At 49.0% G+C, this 15,304-nt stretch overlaps 1 protein-coding gene across 2 annotated transcripts in view; it reads right to left on the bottom strand.

The window, feature by feature from the left end:
• LOC110531229 (plexin-A2) overlaps positions 1-15,304 on the bottom strand; it is a 428,904-nt gene that overhangs the window by 156,592 nt on the left and 257,008 nt on the right. For both annotated transcript variants that reach the window (XM_036988562.2, XM_090185036.1), the window contains one exon: positions 2,420-2,543. In XM_036988562.2, coding sequence (XP_036844457.1) covers positions 2,420-2,543 — 124 coding nt within the window. The remainder of the gene's footprint in view (positions 1-2,419; positions 2,544-15,304) is intronic.

Below are 15,304 nucleotides of genomic sequence, written 5' to 3'. Positions count from 1 at the left end.
TGGTCACCCCAGATAGAGGTAGAACTAGGGCCATGGTCACCCCAGTTAGAGGTAGAACTAGGGCCATGGTCACCCCGGTTAGAGGTAGAACTAGGGCCATGGTCACCCCAGATAGAGGTAGAACTAGGGCCATGGTCACCCTGGTTAGAGGTAGAACTAGGGCCATGGTCACCCCTGTTAGAGGTAGAACTAGGGCCATGGTCACCCCGGTTAGAGGTAGAACTAGGGCCATGGTCACCCCGGTTAGAGGTAGAACTAGGGCCATGGTCACCCCGGTTAGAGGTAGAACTAGGGCCATGGTCACCCCGGTTAGAGGTATAACTAGGGCCATGGTCACCCCGGTTAGAGGTAGAACTAGGGCCATGGTCACCCCAGATAGAGATAGAACTAGGGCCATGGTCACCCTGGTTAGAGGTATAACTAGGGCCATGGTCACCCCGGTTAGAGGTAGAACTAGGGCCATGGTCACCCCAGATAGAGATAGAACTAGGGCCATGGTCACCCTGGTTAGAGGTAGAACTAGGGCCATGGTCACCCCTGATAGAGGTAGAACTAGGGCCATGGCCACCCCTGTTAGAGGTAGAACTAGGGCCATGGTCACCCCAGATAAGGTAGAACTAGGGCCATGGTCACCCCGGTTAGAGGTAGAACTAGGGCCATGGTCACCCCAGTTAGAGGTAGAACTAGGGCCATGGTCACCCCGGTTAGAGGTAGAACTAGGGCCATGGTCACCCCAGTTATAGGTAGAACTAGGGCCATGGTCACCCCTGATAGAGGTAGAACTAGGGCCATGGCCACCCCGGTTAGAGGTAGAACTAGGGCCATGGCCACCCCTGTTAGAGGTAGAACTAGGGCCATGGTCACCCCGGTTAGAGGTAGAACTAGGGCCATGGTCACCCCTGTTAGAGGTAGAACTAGGGCCATGGTCACCCCTGTTAGAGGTAGAACTAGGGCCATGGTCACCCCGGTTAGAGGTATAACTAGGGCCATGGTCACCCCGGTTAGAGGTAGAACTAGGGCCATGGTCACCCCAGATAGAGCTAGAACTAGGGCCATGGTCACCCCTGTTAGAGGTAGAACTAGGGCCATGTTCACCCCTGTTAGAGGTAGAACTAGGGCCATGGTCACCCTGGTTAGAGGTAGAACTAGGGCCATGGTCACCCCGGTTAGAGGTAGAACTAGGGCCATGGTCACCCCAGATAGAGGTAGAACTAGGGCCATGGTCACCCTGGTTAGAGGTAGAACTAGGGCCATGGGCACCCCGGTTAGAGGTAGAACTAGGGCCATGGTCACCCCAGATAGAGGTAGAACTAGGGCCATGGTCACCCTGGTTAGAGGTAGAACTAGGGCCATGGTCACCCCGGTTAGAGGTAGAACTAGGGCCATGGTCACCCCAGATAGAGGTAGAACTAGGGCCATGGTCACCCTGGTTAGACGTAGAACTAGGGCCATGGTCACCCTGGTTAGAAGTAGAACTAGGGCCATTGTCACCCCTGTTAGAGGTAGAACTATGATGGCACACCTGTTACAGTGATAGTAATGCCTGAACGGTGTACATCAGTACACAACATGGACAATATTGACGCGGGAACAAAATGCAGGGTTCTTTGTTGTGCTGCTGGGAATATGACAAATGAAATGTAGAGTAGACATTGAAAAGCCCATTGGCTAGTGTTGTCACGATTCCAGATTGTCCTTGGCAAAGAATAAAAAATTAAGCAGGCTAAACTCTATGGTCCTATAAAACATACTGTATGTAAATTATTGTGTGATATATCTTGCAAAAATGAAGTCCGCTTCATATTTTGTTTTCTTTGCCTCCTTTCGTCCTAGTATCGTGGTACTGGTATAGTGACAACACTACCAAAGATGGTTTAGAGACCTTTGTCAGGAGGGACTGGTGTCTGTATCCCCATGTGCTGCCGTTCCAAGTAGAGCACAACGTAAGAGTGTTATTGTGTGTGTGTGAAAGTGTGTGTGCGTGGCTGCATGCATTACTGAGCTGAATAAAAAAGAAGACAATAGCAGCTCTTACAGAGGGCCTGCTTGTCTGTTTCAGTCTGCCCATGTTGACTTACTGTACTACTCAGTACACTATACTTTCACACCCACACACACATCTTGGCACACAAAACAAAATGTTGGGCACAGGGGAAGCATATGCACACACATACACCCACACAGTGCACTTATCAGACACAGAGGATGATGTTTATGCATATGTGTTCATCTACAATACACTATTACTCTGGAATAGATTGAGAGAGAGCTCCAGGTCTGTAAAAACCTGGTTTCAGATGATACCATAACTACCAGCTGGATGTTGACGGTGTGTAGGGCTAGTGTGGTGTGGTTGAGTGGGGGAGTGTGTGTGTATGTGTGTGTGTGCGTGCGTGTGTGTGTGTCTGTGTTAACTCACTGGCACGCTGGGCTCTGACACTGCAATGCTGTCTGGGTACACCGTGGCCTTCACACACTGAGAGAGAGCAACAGTGAAACGGTACGGCTCATCTGCACGCTCACAACGGTCCTTCTGAGAACACCTGTATACACAGACAGACAAGAGGACAGCGGAATGGGGAGGAAAGGAGAGGGGGATGGGGAGGAGAGGGGGACCGGGAGGAGAGGAGGACGCGGAGGAGAGGAGAGGGGGATGGGGAGGAGAGGAGAGGGGGACAGGAGAGGGGGATGGGAAGGAGAGGAGAGGGGGACAGGAGAGGGGGATGGGGAGGAAAGGAGAGGGGGGACGAGGAGGAGAGGGGGACGGGGAGGAAAGGAGAGGGGGGATGAGGAGGAGAGGAGAGGGGGATGAGGAGGAGAGGAGAGGGGGGACGGGAGGAGAGGAGAGGGGGGACGGGAGGAGAGGAGAGGGGGACGGGGAGGAGAGGAGAGGAGGATGGGGAGGAGAGGAGAGGGGGATGGGGAGGAGAGGATGGGGAGGAGAGGAGGACGTGGAAGAGAGGAGAGGGGGATGGGGAGAAGAGGAGAGGAGGATGGGGAGGAGTGGAGAGGGGGGCAGGGAGGAGTGGAGAGGGGGATGGGGAGGAGAGGAGAGGATGGGGAGGAGAGGAGAGGAGAGGAGAGGAGAGGAGAGGGGGGACGAGGAGAGGGGGACGGGGAGGAAAGGAGAGGGGGGATGAGGAGGAGAGGAGAGGGGGATGAGGAGGAGAGGAGAGGGGGGACGGGAGGAGAGGAGAGGGGGGACGGGAGGAGAGGAGAGGGGGACGGGGAGGAGAGGAGAGGAGGATGGGGAGGAGAGGAGAGGGGGACGTGGAAGAGAGGAGAGGGGGATGGGGAGAAGAGGAGAGGAGGATGGGGAGGAGTGGAGAGGGGGGCAGGGAGGAGTGGAGAGGGGGATGGGGAGGAGAGGAGAGGATGGGGAGGAGAGGAGAGGAGAGGAGAGGAGAGGAGAGGAGAGGAGAGGAGAGGAGAGGAGAGGAGAGGAGAGGAGAGGAAAGGAAAGGAGAGTTGAGAGGAGAGGGAGAGAGGAGAGGGGAGGAGAGGAGAGGAGGATGGGGAGGAAAAGAGAGGAGAGGAGGATAGGGAGGAGAGGAGAGGAGAGGGGGACGTGGAAGAGAGGAGAGGGGGATGGGGAGGAGAGGAGAGGGGGCGGGGAGGAGGAGAGGGGGTGGGGAGGAGAGGAGGATGGGGAGGAGAGGGGGGCGGGGAGGAGAGGGGGGCAGGGAGGAGTGGAGAGGGGGACGGAGAGGAGAGGGTTAATGACTGGTGTTATGGTACTTATATATCTAACAGCAGTAGTTCAGTGTATCAATCAACACTTTTCAGATTGCCTGACTCCTAGACCTTCTAATGATGGTAGCACGCAACACAATCTGGCAATGGGCCAGAAAAGGATGAATGCATATGTATACTGTAGCTAAGAAAGTAACACTAAAGCGAAAAACTCCCCAGAAGCGGGTGGGCGGAGCAAGCAGAGCAAGGCAGGTGGAAAGGACGGGACAGGCAGAACAGTGACTGTATGCCAGCAGAATAGTCCATATATCTCCAATATCTTTCCTGATAGCAATGTTGTGTATCCAGAAGTGGATGAATTGGTCTAATTTAGCATGTACATAGCCTCAACTCTTAGCTATCTCTTCCAATTAAAATGAGCTTTAAAAAAAGTGAATAATGATTTTGGTTTGTTTTATGTGACTACAGCGGCAGTGATAAAATGCAAAACCAGAGGCACGTTCTAATTGAGCGAGGCGTCATAGCAGACATCCTGCCCGCCCAGCTTCGGTTGGATCATTAGGATTCAAAACAATGACTTCTAAAATAAATCACAATCATGCCTCGCACGCTTGCCTTTGGTGAGTTTAGGCCATAAGTGTATGTTGTATAGTAAGCTGTTAGTAGCCTATGTGTCTCACCCTGGGAACTTGGTCCCTCTTCCCCTCAGAACTTAGCCTACTGTTATGACTTGGTGTACAGGGAGAAAACTGTAAGAACAGCCCATGTTCTAAAATTTGTCGTTGTCCATTTTAAAAGTGCTGAACAAATAGGCATAAAGGCTACGTCCATCTCAGCTCGCTCAAGTTTTAATCGAAATTACGGCTTGCCTCTTGTCTGCTCATCATTCCCCTATACCATAGTTTGTACAGCTCCATTGTTATATTGCTTATATAAGTAATTAGTATCTTATTCATAATTTCAGGTAATGTTAGAGTGATGCATTTCCTTGTTTTGATTACTTTGTGTATTATTAGGAAGGCATAAGGAAGGCATACTATGTAATGTCGGGTCTGTAACCACAACCTGGTCTCAGAGCATTTTGTATTATTCTGTTTATAAAATCCGAGACACTCCATTTATATGTTACGTTTTGTGTTGAATATATTCATTTGTGGATGTCCATCCCCCATTTCGTATGATATGTTACGCGTTACAATTATTTTTATATGTTACGAATTTACAAAATGTATGATATGTTACAAATTCTAGCTAGGTGACTAGGTGGCTAACATTAGCTAGCTGGCTAAGAGTTAGGTTAGTTTAGGGGAAAGGTTAGTTAACAAGTAATTGCAAAGTAGCTAAAAAGTAGTAAGTTGAAAAGTTACTAATTAGCTCAAATGCAAAAATGTAAAGTTGTCAGTGTTGAGATTTGAACTTGCAACCTTTGTATTGCTAGATGTTCGCATTATACACCCACCCATCCCTTAAGTAACCATACCAAACGTAACATATACTAATTTGAGTGTCCCGGCTTTACTATGTTACTATGTCTATTCTATGAGGCCTGGCTGGTTGCCATGTTTGCCAGTGACAGCCTCTTCAGTAATAGACCCATGTAATTCCAGTTTATATTGCGAAGGTTGTTTTTTTTGCACAATGCTCTGTCGGTGTGTCGATATACAGTGGATGTAATAAAGTGGATTTTCCTTCCTATTTAGACCAAATAATAAAATACTTCTAATGGACAGGCAGGGAGGGAGGCAGGCAGTGAGGGTGCTGGTTTATGCATACCTCATGGAGCAGGTACAGTTAGACAGACCAACCTGAGAGGTCATTAAGCTGACAAAAAGCCCTGCATTGATTTTGCTGGGGGGGAGTTGTTGCCATGGTTTCAGGAGACAGCCATTATCTATGTGTAGTTAGAGGCTGACCTCTTGGCTATCTCATTAGCTGAAGTGCATGCTTCTGAATGTTGACTAAAGTACACACCCCCCTCTCTCCCTCCCTCCACTAACCTGTCACTCACAGTCTCTCCACCACTTTGTGTGGGATCACTCAGATTCCTAATGGGGTCCGTATGGAATGCACACATACTAAACCAGGACACTCCAACCCTGTTACTAGAGAACTACCGTCCTGTAGGTTTTCATTCCAACCCTGTTACTAGAGAACTACCGTCCTGTGGGTTTTCATTCCAACCCTGTTACTGGAGAACTACCGTCCTGTAGGTTTTCATTCCAACCCTGTTACTGGAGAACTACCGTCCTGTAGGTTTTCATTCCAACCCTGTTACTAGAGAACTACCGTCCTGTAGGTTTTCATTCCAACCCTGTTACTGGAGAACTACCGTCCTGTAGGTTTTCATTCCAACCCTGTTACTGGAGAACTACCGTCCTGTAGGTTTTCATTCCAACCCTGTTACTGGAGAACTACCGTCCTGTAGGTTTTCATTCCAACCCTGTTACTGGAGAACTACCGTCCTGTAGGTTTTCATTCCAACCCTGTTACTGGAGATCTACCGTCCTGTAGGTTTTCATTCCAACCCTGTTACTAGAGAACTACCGTCCTGTAGGTTTTCATTCCAACCCTGTTACTGGAGAACTACCGTCCTGTAGGTTTTCATTCCAACCCTGTTACTAGAGAACTACCGTCCTGTAGGTTTTCATTCCAACCCTGTTACTGGAGATCTACCGTCCTGTAGGTTTTCATTCCAACCCTGTTACTGGAGAACTACCATCCTGTAGGTTTTCATTCCAACCCTGTTACTGGAGAACTACCATCCTGTAGGTTTTCATTCCAACCCTAATCTAGTACACCTAATTCTAATAATAAACTGGTTGATAAACTGAATCAGTTACGACTGGGGTTGGAGCGAAAACCTAAAGGTGGGTAGCTCCCCAGGAACACGGTTGGAGAGCCCTGTACTAAACACACAGCCCCACACACACATGCATGCATGCACACAGAGACGCACACAGACACACACACTTATAGAGCCTTGTTCTAGCATCCCATCAGTGTGGTGAGGCATTGAATAGCTCTCCAGAGCAGCTGAAGGCAGTACAGGCAGCACGACAGCACTACGTGGCCAGGTCTGTAAGCTAAGCCCTGTCCAAGGTGATGAAGTAGAGCAGACCTCAGTCAGTCTTCTAGTCAGCTAGTCAGTCAGTCAGTCTGCTGGTCAGTCAGTCAGTCAGCTAGTCAGTCAGTCAGTCAGTCTGCTGGTCAGTCAGTCAGTCAGTCAGTCTTCTAGTCAGTCAGTCAGTCAGCTAGTCATTCAGTCAGTCAGTCAGCTAGTCAGTCTTCTAGTCAGTCAGTCAGTTAGCTAGTCAGTCAGTCTGCTGTTCAGTCAGTCAGTTAGTCTGCTAGGCAGTCAGTCCGTCATTCTGCTCGGCAGTCAGTCCGTCAGTCTGCTAGTCAGTCCGTCAGTCTGCTAGTCAGTCAGTCCGTCAGTCTGCTAGTCCGTCAGTCAGTATGTCTGCTAGTCAGTCAGTCCGTCAGTCTGCTAGTCCGTCAGTCAGTATGTCTGCTAGTCCGTCAGTCAGTATGTCTGCTAGTCAGTCAGTCAGTATGTCTGCTAGTCAGTCAGTCAGTCAGTCTGCTGGTCAGTAAGTCAGTCAGTCTTCTAGTCAGTCAGTCCGTCAGTCTGCTAGTCAGTCAGTCCGTCAGTCTGCTCGGCAGTCAGTCCGTCAGTCTGCTAGGCAGTCAGTCCATCAGTCTGCTAGGCAGTCAGTAGTCAGTCTGCTAGGCAGTCAGTAGTCAGTCTGCTAGGCAGTCAGTAGTCAGTCTGCTAGGCAGTCAGTCTGTCAGTCTGCTAGTCAGTCAGTCAGTATGTCTGCTAGTCCGTCAGTCAGTATGTCTGCTAGTCAGTCAGTCAGTCTGCTCGGCAGTCAGTCCGTCAGTCTGCTAGGCAGTCAGTCCGTCAGTCTGCTAGGCAGTCAGTCCGTCAGTCTGCTAGGCAGTCAGTCCGTCAGTCTGCTAGTCAGTCAGTCTGTCAGTCTGCTAGTCAGTCTGTCAGTCAGTCTGCTAGTCAGTCAGTCCGTCTGTCTGCTAGTTAGTCAGTCATTCAATCAGTCTGCTAGTCAGTCTGCTAGTCCGTCAGACAGTCTGTCAGTCAGTCTGCTAGTCAGTCAGACAGTCTGTCAGTCAGTCTGCTAGTCAGTCAGACAGTCTGTCAGTCAGTCTGCTAGTCAGTCAGTCCGTCAGTCTGCTAGTTAGTCAGTCAGTCAGTCAGTCTGCTGATCAGTCAGTCAGTCAGTCAGCTAGTCAGTCTTCTAGTCAGTCAGTCTGCTGGTCAGTCAGTCTACTGGTCAGTCAAGTCAGTCTTCTAGTCAGTCAGTCCGTCAGTCTGCTAGTCAGTCAGTCCGTCAGTCTGCTAGGCAGTCAGTCCGTCAGTCTGCTAGGCAGTCAGTAGTCAGTCTGCTAGGCAGTCAGTCCGTCAGTCTGCTAGGCAGTCAGTAGTCAGTCTGCTAGGCAGTCAGTCCGTCAGTCTGCTAGTCCCTCAGTCAGTATGTCTGCTAGTCCGTCAGTCAGTATGTCTGCTAGTCAGTCAGTCAGTCTGCTAGTCAGTCAGTCAGTCAGTCTGCTCGGCAGTCAGTCCGTCAGTCTGCTCGGCAGTCAGTCCGTCAGTCTGCTAGGCAGTCAGTCCGTCAGTCTGCTAGGCAGTCAGTCCGTCAGTCTGCTAGGCAGTCAGTCCGTCAGTCTGCTAGGCAGTCAGTCCGTCAGTCTGCTAGTCAGTCAGTCCGTCAGTCAGTCTGCTAGTCAGTCATTCAGTCAGTCTGCTGGTCCGTCAGTCAGTCAGTCTGCAAGTCAGTCAGTCCGTCAGTCAGTCATTTAGTCAGTATGCTAGTCAATCAGTCTGCTAGTCAGTCTGTCAGTCAGTCTGCTAGTCAGTCAGTCAGTCTGCTAGTCTGCCAGTCAGTCTGTCTTCCAGTCTGTCAGTCAGTCAGTCAGGTCTGCTAGTCCGTCAGTCAGTCAGTCTGCTAGTCAGTCAGTCAGTCAGTCTGCTAGTCAGTCAGTCAGTCTGCTAGTCAGTCAGTCAGTCTGCTAGTCAGTCAGTCAGTCTGCTAGTCCGTCAGTCAGTCAGTCTGCTAGTCCGTCAGTCAGTCAGTCTGCTAGTCCGTCAGTCAGTCAGTCTGCTAGTCCGTCAGTCAGTCAGTCTGCTAGTCCGTCAGTCAGTCAGTCTGCTAGTCCGTCAGTCAGTCAGTCTGCTAGTCAGTCAGTCAGTCAGTCTGCTAGTCCGTCAGTCAGTCAGTCTGCTAGTCCGTCAGTCAGTCAGTCTGCTAGTCCGTCAGTCAGTCAGTCTGCTAGTCAGTCAGTCAGTCAGTCTGCTAGTCAATCAGTCTGCTAGTCAGTCTGTCAGTCAATCAGTCTGCTAGTCAGTCTGTCAGTCAGTCAGTCAGTCAGTCTGCTAGTCAGTCAGTCAGCTACTCTGTCAGTCAGTCACTGGTGTGAGCTCCATTGAGACACAGAGGTCTAAGGCACTAGTTCCTTATGGGGGGTAGTAATGGTGATGGTGGACTAACCTCTAGGTCCTCTACCACCGCCTCTCAGCCTCCCTCTGCTCTAGACAGGCAATTACGCTATCGTCTCTGCCGCGGCTGGTTCCCCGACACACACACATGCACGCACGTGCACATCTCTGTCGCTGTCTCTCTCTCTGGCCCTGACAGGAGAGGCAGGCAACAGGCGGAGATTTCCGCACCTCTCCTCCCACCTCTCCCCTCCTCCCTAACCTCCTCCCTGGGCCGAGTGGTGTGGCCGAAGTCTGGTTGATTGCAGCTCCTTCCCTCCAAGTACCATGTTTAAAGACACGGGAGTGGAGAGAGACATCTCTAAAATGGGCATGTCCTCTCACTCCTTCCGTTACTGTTATCGGACAGCGAACCACCATACCCTTGGAGGGGTGAAAGGAGTTTAGATTAACAATATCAGATGCAAGAGAAAGGAATGAAGGGATGGAGAGAAACAGGGAGAGAGGGAGGGAGGGATACTATATGTATAGTGAATATTTGATGGTGTTTAATATAACAACAGGTCCATCATCCAAAGATTAAGTAGGTCTACTGCATCATCTGTTATGTCACAGGATCGGCTGTCTCCTTTCCTCTGATACATCTAATGTACTGTCTGTATTGCCTCAGCTGCTTGGATGGACCGGGTGTCTGGGGACTCTGTGTATATGTACGTAGTGAGGCAGACTGCGCAAAGCTCCCAGTACGCACAGATAACATCATCACACTCTGCCATCTTGAATGATTACTGAGAACAACCCTGAGCTGTTGTGCTGTGCTGGGCTGCTGTGATCTGAGCTGTTGTGCTGTGCTGGGCTGCTGTGGGCTGAGCTGCTGTGGGCTGAGCTGCTGTGCTGTGCTGAGCTACATTTCCCTCCAGAACACCCAGATACTCAACAAGCTCTCACAGTCTCACTGCAGAATTAGATGTTTATCCACGTTTCTCTAAACTACAAATGTTGAAGTATTTTTGACACCCTGGGTTGCTCCTGCTGCTCCGTATTGTTCCATTTCGCCAAACGTCAAATTTAGAAGTTACGGGTTAAATTTAGGGACTCGTTCTGAATGGTTAAGGTAAGGGTTAAGGTTTGTGATAGGGTTAAAACAAAACATGTGATCGAACCCGCAACCTTCTGATCCAGAGTCATGGGATTACACCTATCCTCCATCCACGTCCACCACGCCCTAGCAAAACCCAAACCTATCCTCCATCCACGTCCACCACGCCCTAGCAAAACCCAAACCTATCCTCCATCCACGTCCACCACGCCCTAGCAAAACCCAAACCTATCCTCCATCCACGTCCACCACGCCCTAGCAAAACCCAAACCTATCCTCCATCCACGTCCACCACGCCCTAGCAAAACCCAAACCTATCCTCCATCCACGTCCACCACGCCCTAGCAAAACCCAAACCTATCCTCCATCCACGTCCACCACGCCCTAGCAAAACCCAAACCTATCCTCCATCTACGTCCACCACGCCCTAGCAAAACCCAAACCTATCCTCCATCCACGTCCACCACGCCCTAGCAAAACCCAAACCTATCCTCCATCCCCATCCACCACGCCCTAGCAAAACCCAAACCTATCCTCCATCCACGTCCACCACGCCCTAGCAACACCCAAACCTATCCTCCATCCACGTCGACCACGCCCTAGCAAAACCCAAACCTATCCTCCATTCAAAGTCAATCTTGAACAATCTCCTTGAGATATTAGTTCAAATTGAGTGTTTGAGACTCTTTGTTGCGTGCTGCTGCCTCCCTGATGTGTGTGAATATCCATTTAAATTGAGGCAGTGGGAGGGAAAGAGAGCCGTTCAAATTGTCAAAAATTCAAACAATAACAATCATATATAAACAAGACAATAAACAGACTCACACACATTTCAACAAACGTCACTGACATCCCAACTGCTCAGACCCACATGTCCCGTAACCATACATATCACGTATGTCTCACACACATGTTTAGTTATTCAGATTGACTCATGTTGCACTGAGGGTTGCATATCTGAGGCACAAAAAGGGCTTTTGTGATCTCTATGTCAGAGAGGAGCGATAGAGAGGAGAGGAAGAGGAGAGAAGAGAGAGAAATAAAGATTGTGAGCAATGGTAAGAGATGGAGGAAGAAAGAGTAAGGAAAGAGAGATGTAGGGAGGTGGAGGGAGGGAGAGAGAGAGAGAGATGTAGGGAGGTGGAGGGAGGGAGAGAGATAGAGAGATGGAGGGAGGTGGAGGGAGGGAGGGAGAGAGATGGAGGGAGGTGGAGGGAGGGAGAGAGAGAGATAGAGAGATGGAGGGAGGTGGAGGGAGGGAGGGAGAGAGATGGAGGGAGGTGGAGGGAGGGAGGGAGCGAGATAGAGAGATGGGGGAGGTGGAGGGAGGGAGGGAGAGAGATGGAGGGAGGTGGAGGGAGAGAGATAGAGAGGTAGAGGGAAGGAGGGAGATATGTCAGGCTCCTCTAACAGGCTCCTCTCAAGGGGTACCAAATGGGTTTATTAATAATTGGCTTATGAGTAATACAATAATTGGATCTCCTCCTCCCTCCCACTCCCTCCACCTTACTGCCCCTCCTCCATGTCTCTGGCTGTAAATTAAACGACAGGGATGGAGGGAGGGAGGAGGGAGACTGGGCATAAGATAAAGCTGACATGATCCCGGCCTGGTTTCCATATCAAACCCATCTCCATGGTAATAACAATGCGGTAGGTAAATATGCCATCATCATTAATAATAACGGTATTGTGTCTCTGTATGGCTCAGATAGATACATGGCTCTATTGATATGTTGGGCATGTTTGTTGATCGAAATCTCATTAGCAGTTCATTTGGGAGAGAGATTGATGCAGTGCCAGTACCCAGTTCTGACTGCGGAACACAATGTTAACCAGGCCATTAGACACACAGAGAGACACCCTCAATACAGCCATTATCATCACTGGCCTAATTGATGTTAGCATTGGAAACAAGTGGACATTTGATACTTTCTGTGCTTTACATCGTTCAGAAGCACTCGTTTGTGAGAGGCTACTGGAGTATATAGGACTACACTTAGGCTTACTGGAGTCCATAGGACTACACTTAGGCTTACTGGAGTCCATAGGACTACACTTAGGCCTAGTGGCCTACTGGAGTATATAGATTTACACTTAGGCTTAGTGGAGTCTATAGGACTACACTTAGGCCTACTGGAATATATGGGACTACACTTAGTCTTACTGGAGTCCATAGGACTACACGTAGGCTTACTGCAGTCAATAGGACTACACTTCGGCTTACTGGAGTCAATAGGACTACACTTCGGCTTACTGGGGTCTATAGGATTGCCATTCAAATCTCATGATGGGTCAGAGTGTATCTTACCGTGGAAGACAGTGGTCATGTGCTAATTAGCGGTGTTGCAAATTAGCGGTAATTCAAATCACATGATGGGTCAAAGTGTATCAGACCGTGGAAGACAGTGGCCATGTGCTAATTAGCGGTGTTGCAAATTAGCGGTAATGCAATATAGACTGTTTAATTAGCCCTATTGTAGATCAGACAAATCATTTGAAATAGCATTATTTATGAAACACTATTGGCCCAAATCTGTTCCTCTGAATTAAAGATTTGGGCCTCAACCCAAACCCCTGATGGAGGGCTTGGTGATGTAGTAAGACTGTGTGAGTGGCCTGCCAGGGTGCTGAAGTCATTGGACAGCATTTACGATTTCTACTGGCTATCAGCCCTGTCGCTGCCTAATATAAATATTACACTGAACAAAAATATAAACACAACATGCAACAATGTCAAAGATTTTACTGAGTTACAGTTCATATCAGGAAATCAGACAATTTAAAAGAATTCATTAGACCCTAATCTATGGATTTCACATGACTGAGAATACAGATATGCATCTGTTGGTCACAGAAACCTTAATGAAAAAGTAGGGGTGTGTATCAGAAAACCAGTCAGTATCTAGTCTGACCACCATTTGCCTCATGCAGCATGACACATCTCCTTCGCATAGAGTTGATCAGGCTGTTGAGTGTGGCCTGTGGAATGTTGTCCCACTCTTCTTCAATGGCTGTGCGTAGTTGCTGGATATTGGCGGGAACTGGAACACGCTGTCGTACACATAGATCCAGAGCATCCCAACATTCTCAGCTTTCAGGAATGATGTACAGATCCTTGCGACGTGGGGCTAAAACATGAATTGAGTGCGGCGGATGAATGACACGACAATGGGCTCAGGAACTTGTGATAGTATCTCTGTCCATTCATTCAAAAATGCAACTGTGTTCGTGTTCCGTAGCTTATACCTGCTCATACCATAACCGCCACCATGGGGCACTCTGTTCACAACGTTGACATCAGCAAACCGCTCGGTCACACGACGCCATACACGCGATCCCACAGGTGAAGAAGACGGATATGGAAGTCCTGGGCTGGCGTGGTTACACACGGTCTGCGGTTGTGACATACTGCCAAATTCTATAAAATGACGTTGGAGATGGCTTATGGTAGAGAAATGAACATTTCATTTCCTGGCAACAGCTCTGTTGGACCTTCCTGCAGTCAGCATGCCAATTGCATGCTCCCTCAAAACTTGAGATATCTGTGGCATTGTGTTGTGTAACAAAAATGTACATTTTAGAGTGGCATTTCATTGCCCCCAGCACAAGGTGCACCTCTGTAATGATCATGTTGTTTAATTAGCTTCTTGATATGGCACACCTGTCAGGTGGATGGATTATATTGGCAAAGGAGAAATGCTCACTAACAGGGATGTAAACAAATGTGTGATTTTTTTGGGGGAAATAAGCTTTTTGTGCGTGTGGAGAATTTCTGGGATCTTTTATTTCAGCTCATGAACCATAGGACCAACACTTTACATCTTGCGTCTATATTTGTATTAATTGTACATAATGTTGTGTTACTGTATGTTAATTTCACTATCCCCCCCCCCAAAAAAAGTTATATTTTCACATACACCAGATATGTACAGTGAAATGTGTTGTTTTACAGGATCAGCCAGAGTAGTACAGCACCCTTGGAGTAAATACCTTGCCCAAAGGCACATCGACAGTTTTTCACCTTGTCGGCTCAGGCATTTGAACCAGTGACCTCTCAGGTTACTGGCCCATCGCGCTAACCACTAAGCTACCTGCCACCCAGTATTAGTATGTGGCCGTCCATCAGAAGTGACACGCTTTAATTCTGGGTGACCCCTCCTCACCCTACACATCTCCTCTCTGGATCAAACCCATACTATAATCCTGACAAATCTGATCAACAACCCCCCCCTTGTAATGTGGTAAACATTGAGAAGGTAAAGTATCTTCAGAGTGAATAGGTAGGTAATCGTGCAGGGGTTGCAGAGAATAGTGACACTGCACTAGACTGTTTATTGCTCTGAGTGGTTAAGACTGTGGTCAGACCAGACCGCCAGTTAACCAACAGCTGTTGGTCCATTCAGGGCCTGTCAGAGCTGAAGAGCGCTTGAGATGATTATGTTCCTCTGAACTGCAATCAAAACACTGCTCACTTTCTGGACCTGAGAATATGACATCAAATGCTCTCTCTCGCTCTCATCCCCCCCCCCCCCCCATTCCTGAAGCTTTCAATGGGTCCATACTGACTGTAACAGCTGCTGGCAATTAAAGGATTGTGTGTGGAGTCTCGGGCCAGTGTGGAAGATAGAAGGGAGGACAGAAGAAAGAAAGAAGTGAAAGAAGATACTCCTCTCCTCTCCTGGCCAACCCTGCCTGTCTCTCTAGTCTGTCCTCATCACTAGAGCTGCCTAATGTGCTGCCATGTTCCTAATTACCCACCTTAACATGCAGAGCTTCAATGGTGGCAAAACATAGAGTATAAAGACTAGAGGAAAAAACAGTGTGTTTGGAAGAGAAGACAGAGAGAGAGAGAGAGAGAGAGAGAGAGAGATGGTTGGTCAAAGCGCTCAGTGGTTTATGTGTGGCAAGCCAACTAATTGAGTGTCTGGGAGAGCTGATTACAGAGAGGAAAGAGAGAGAGAGATAGAGAGCATCTTAATAAGAGCCAGTACATCTCTACCCTAGCTGAGCCGAGCTCCATGGTGGCACAGACAGACATACGCCTTCAGGGGAAAAGG

The sequence above is a fragment of the Oncorhynchus mykiss genome, chromosome 9, assembly GCF_057628025.1.
Source record: "Oncorhynchus mykiss isolate SJ-2025 chromosome 9, ASM5762802v1, whole genome shotgun sequence".
NCBI lineage: Eukaryota > Metazoa > Chordata > Actinopteri > Salmoniformes > Salmonidae > Oncorhynchus > Oncorhynchus mykiss.
The sequence above is the reverse complement of the archived record's forward strand: the minus strand, read 5'-3'. Positions and strand labels throughout refer to the sequence as shown.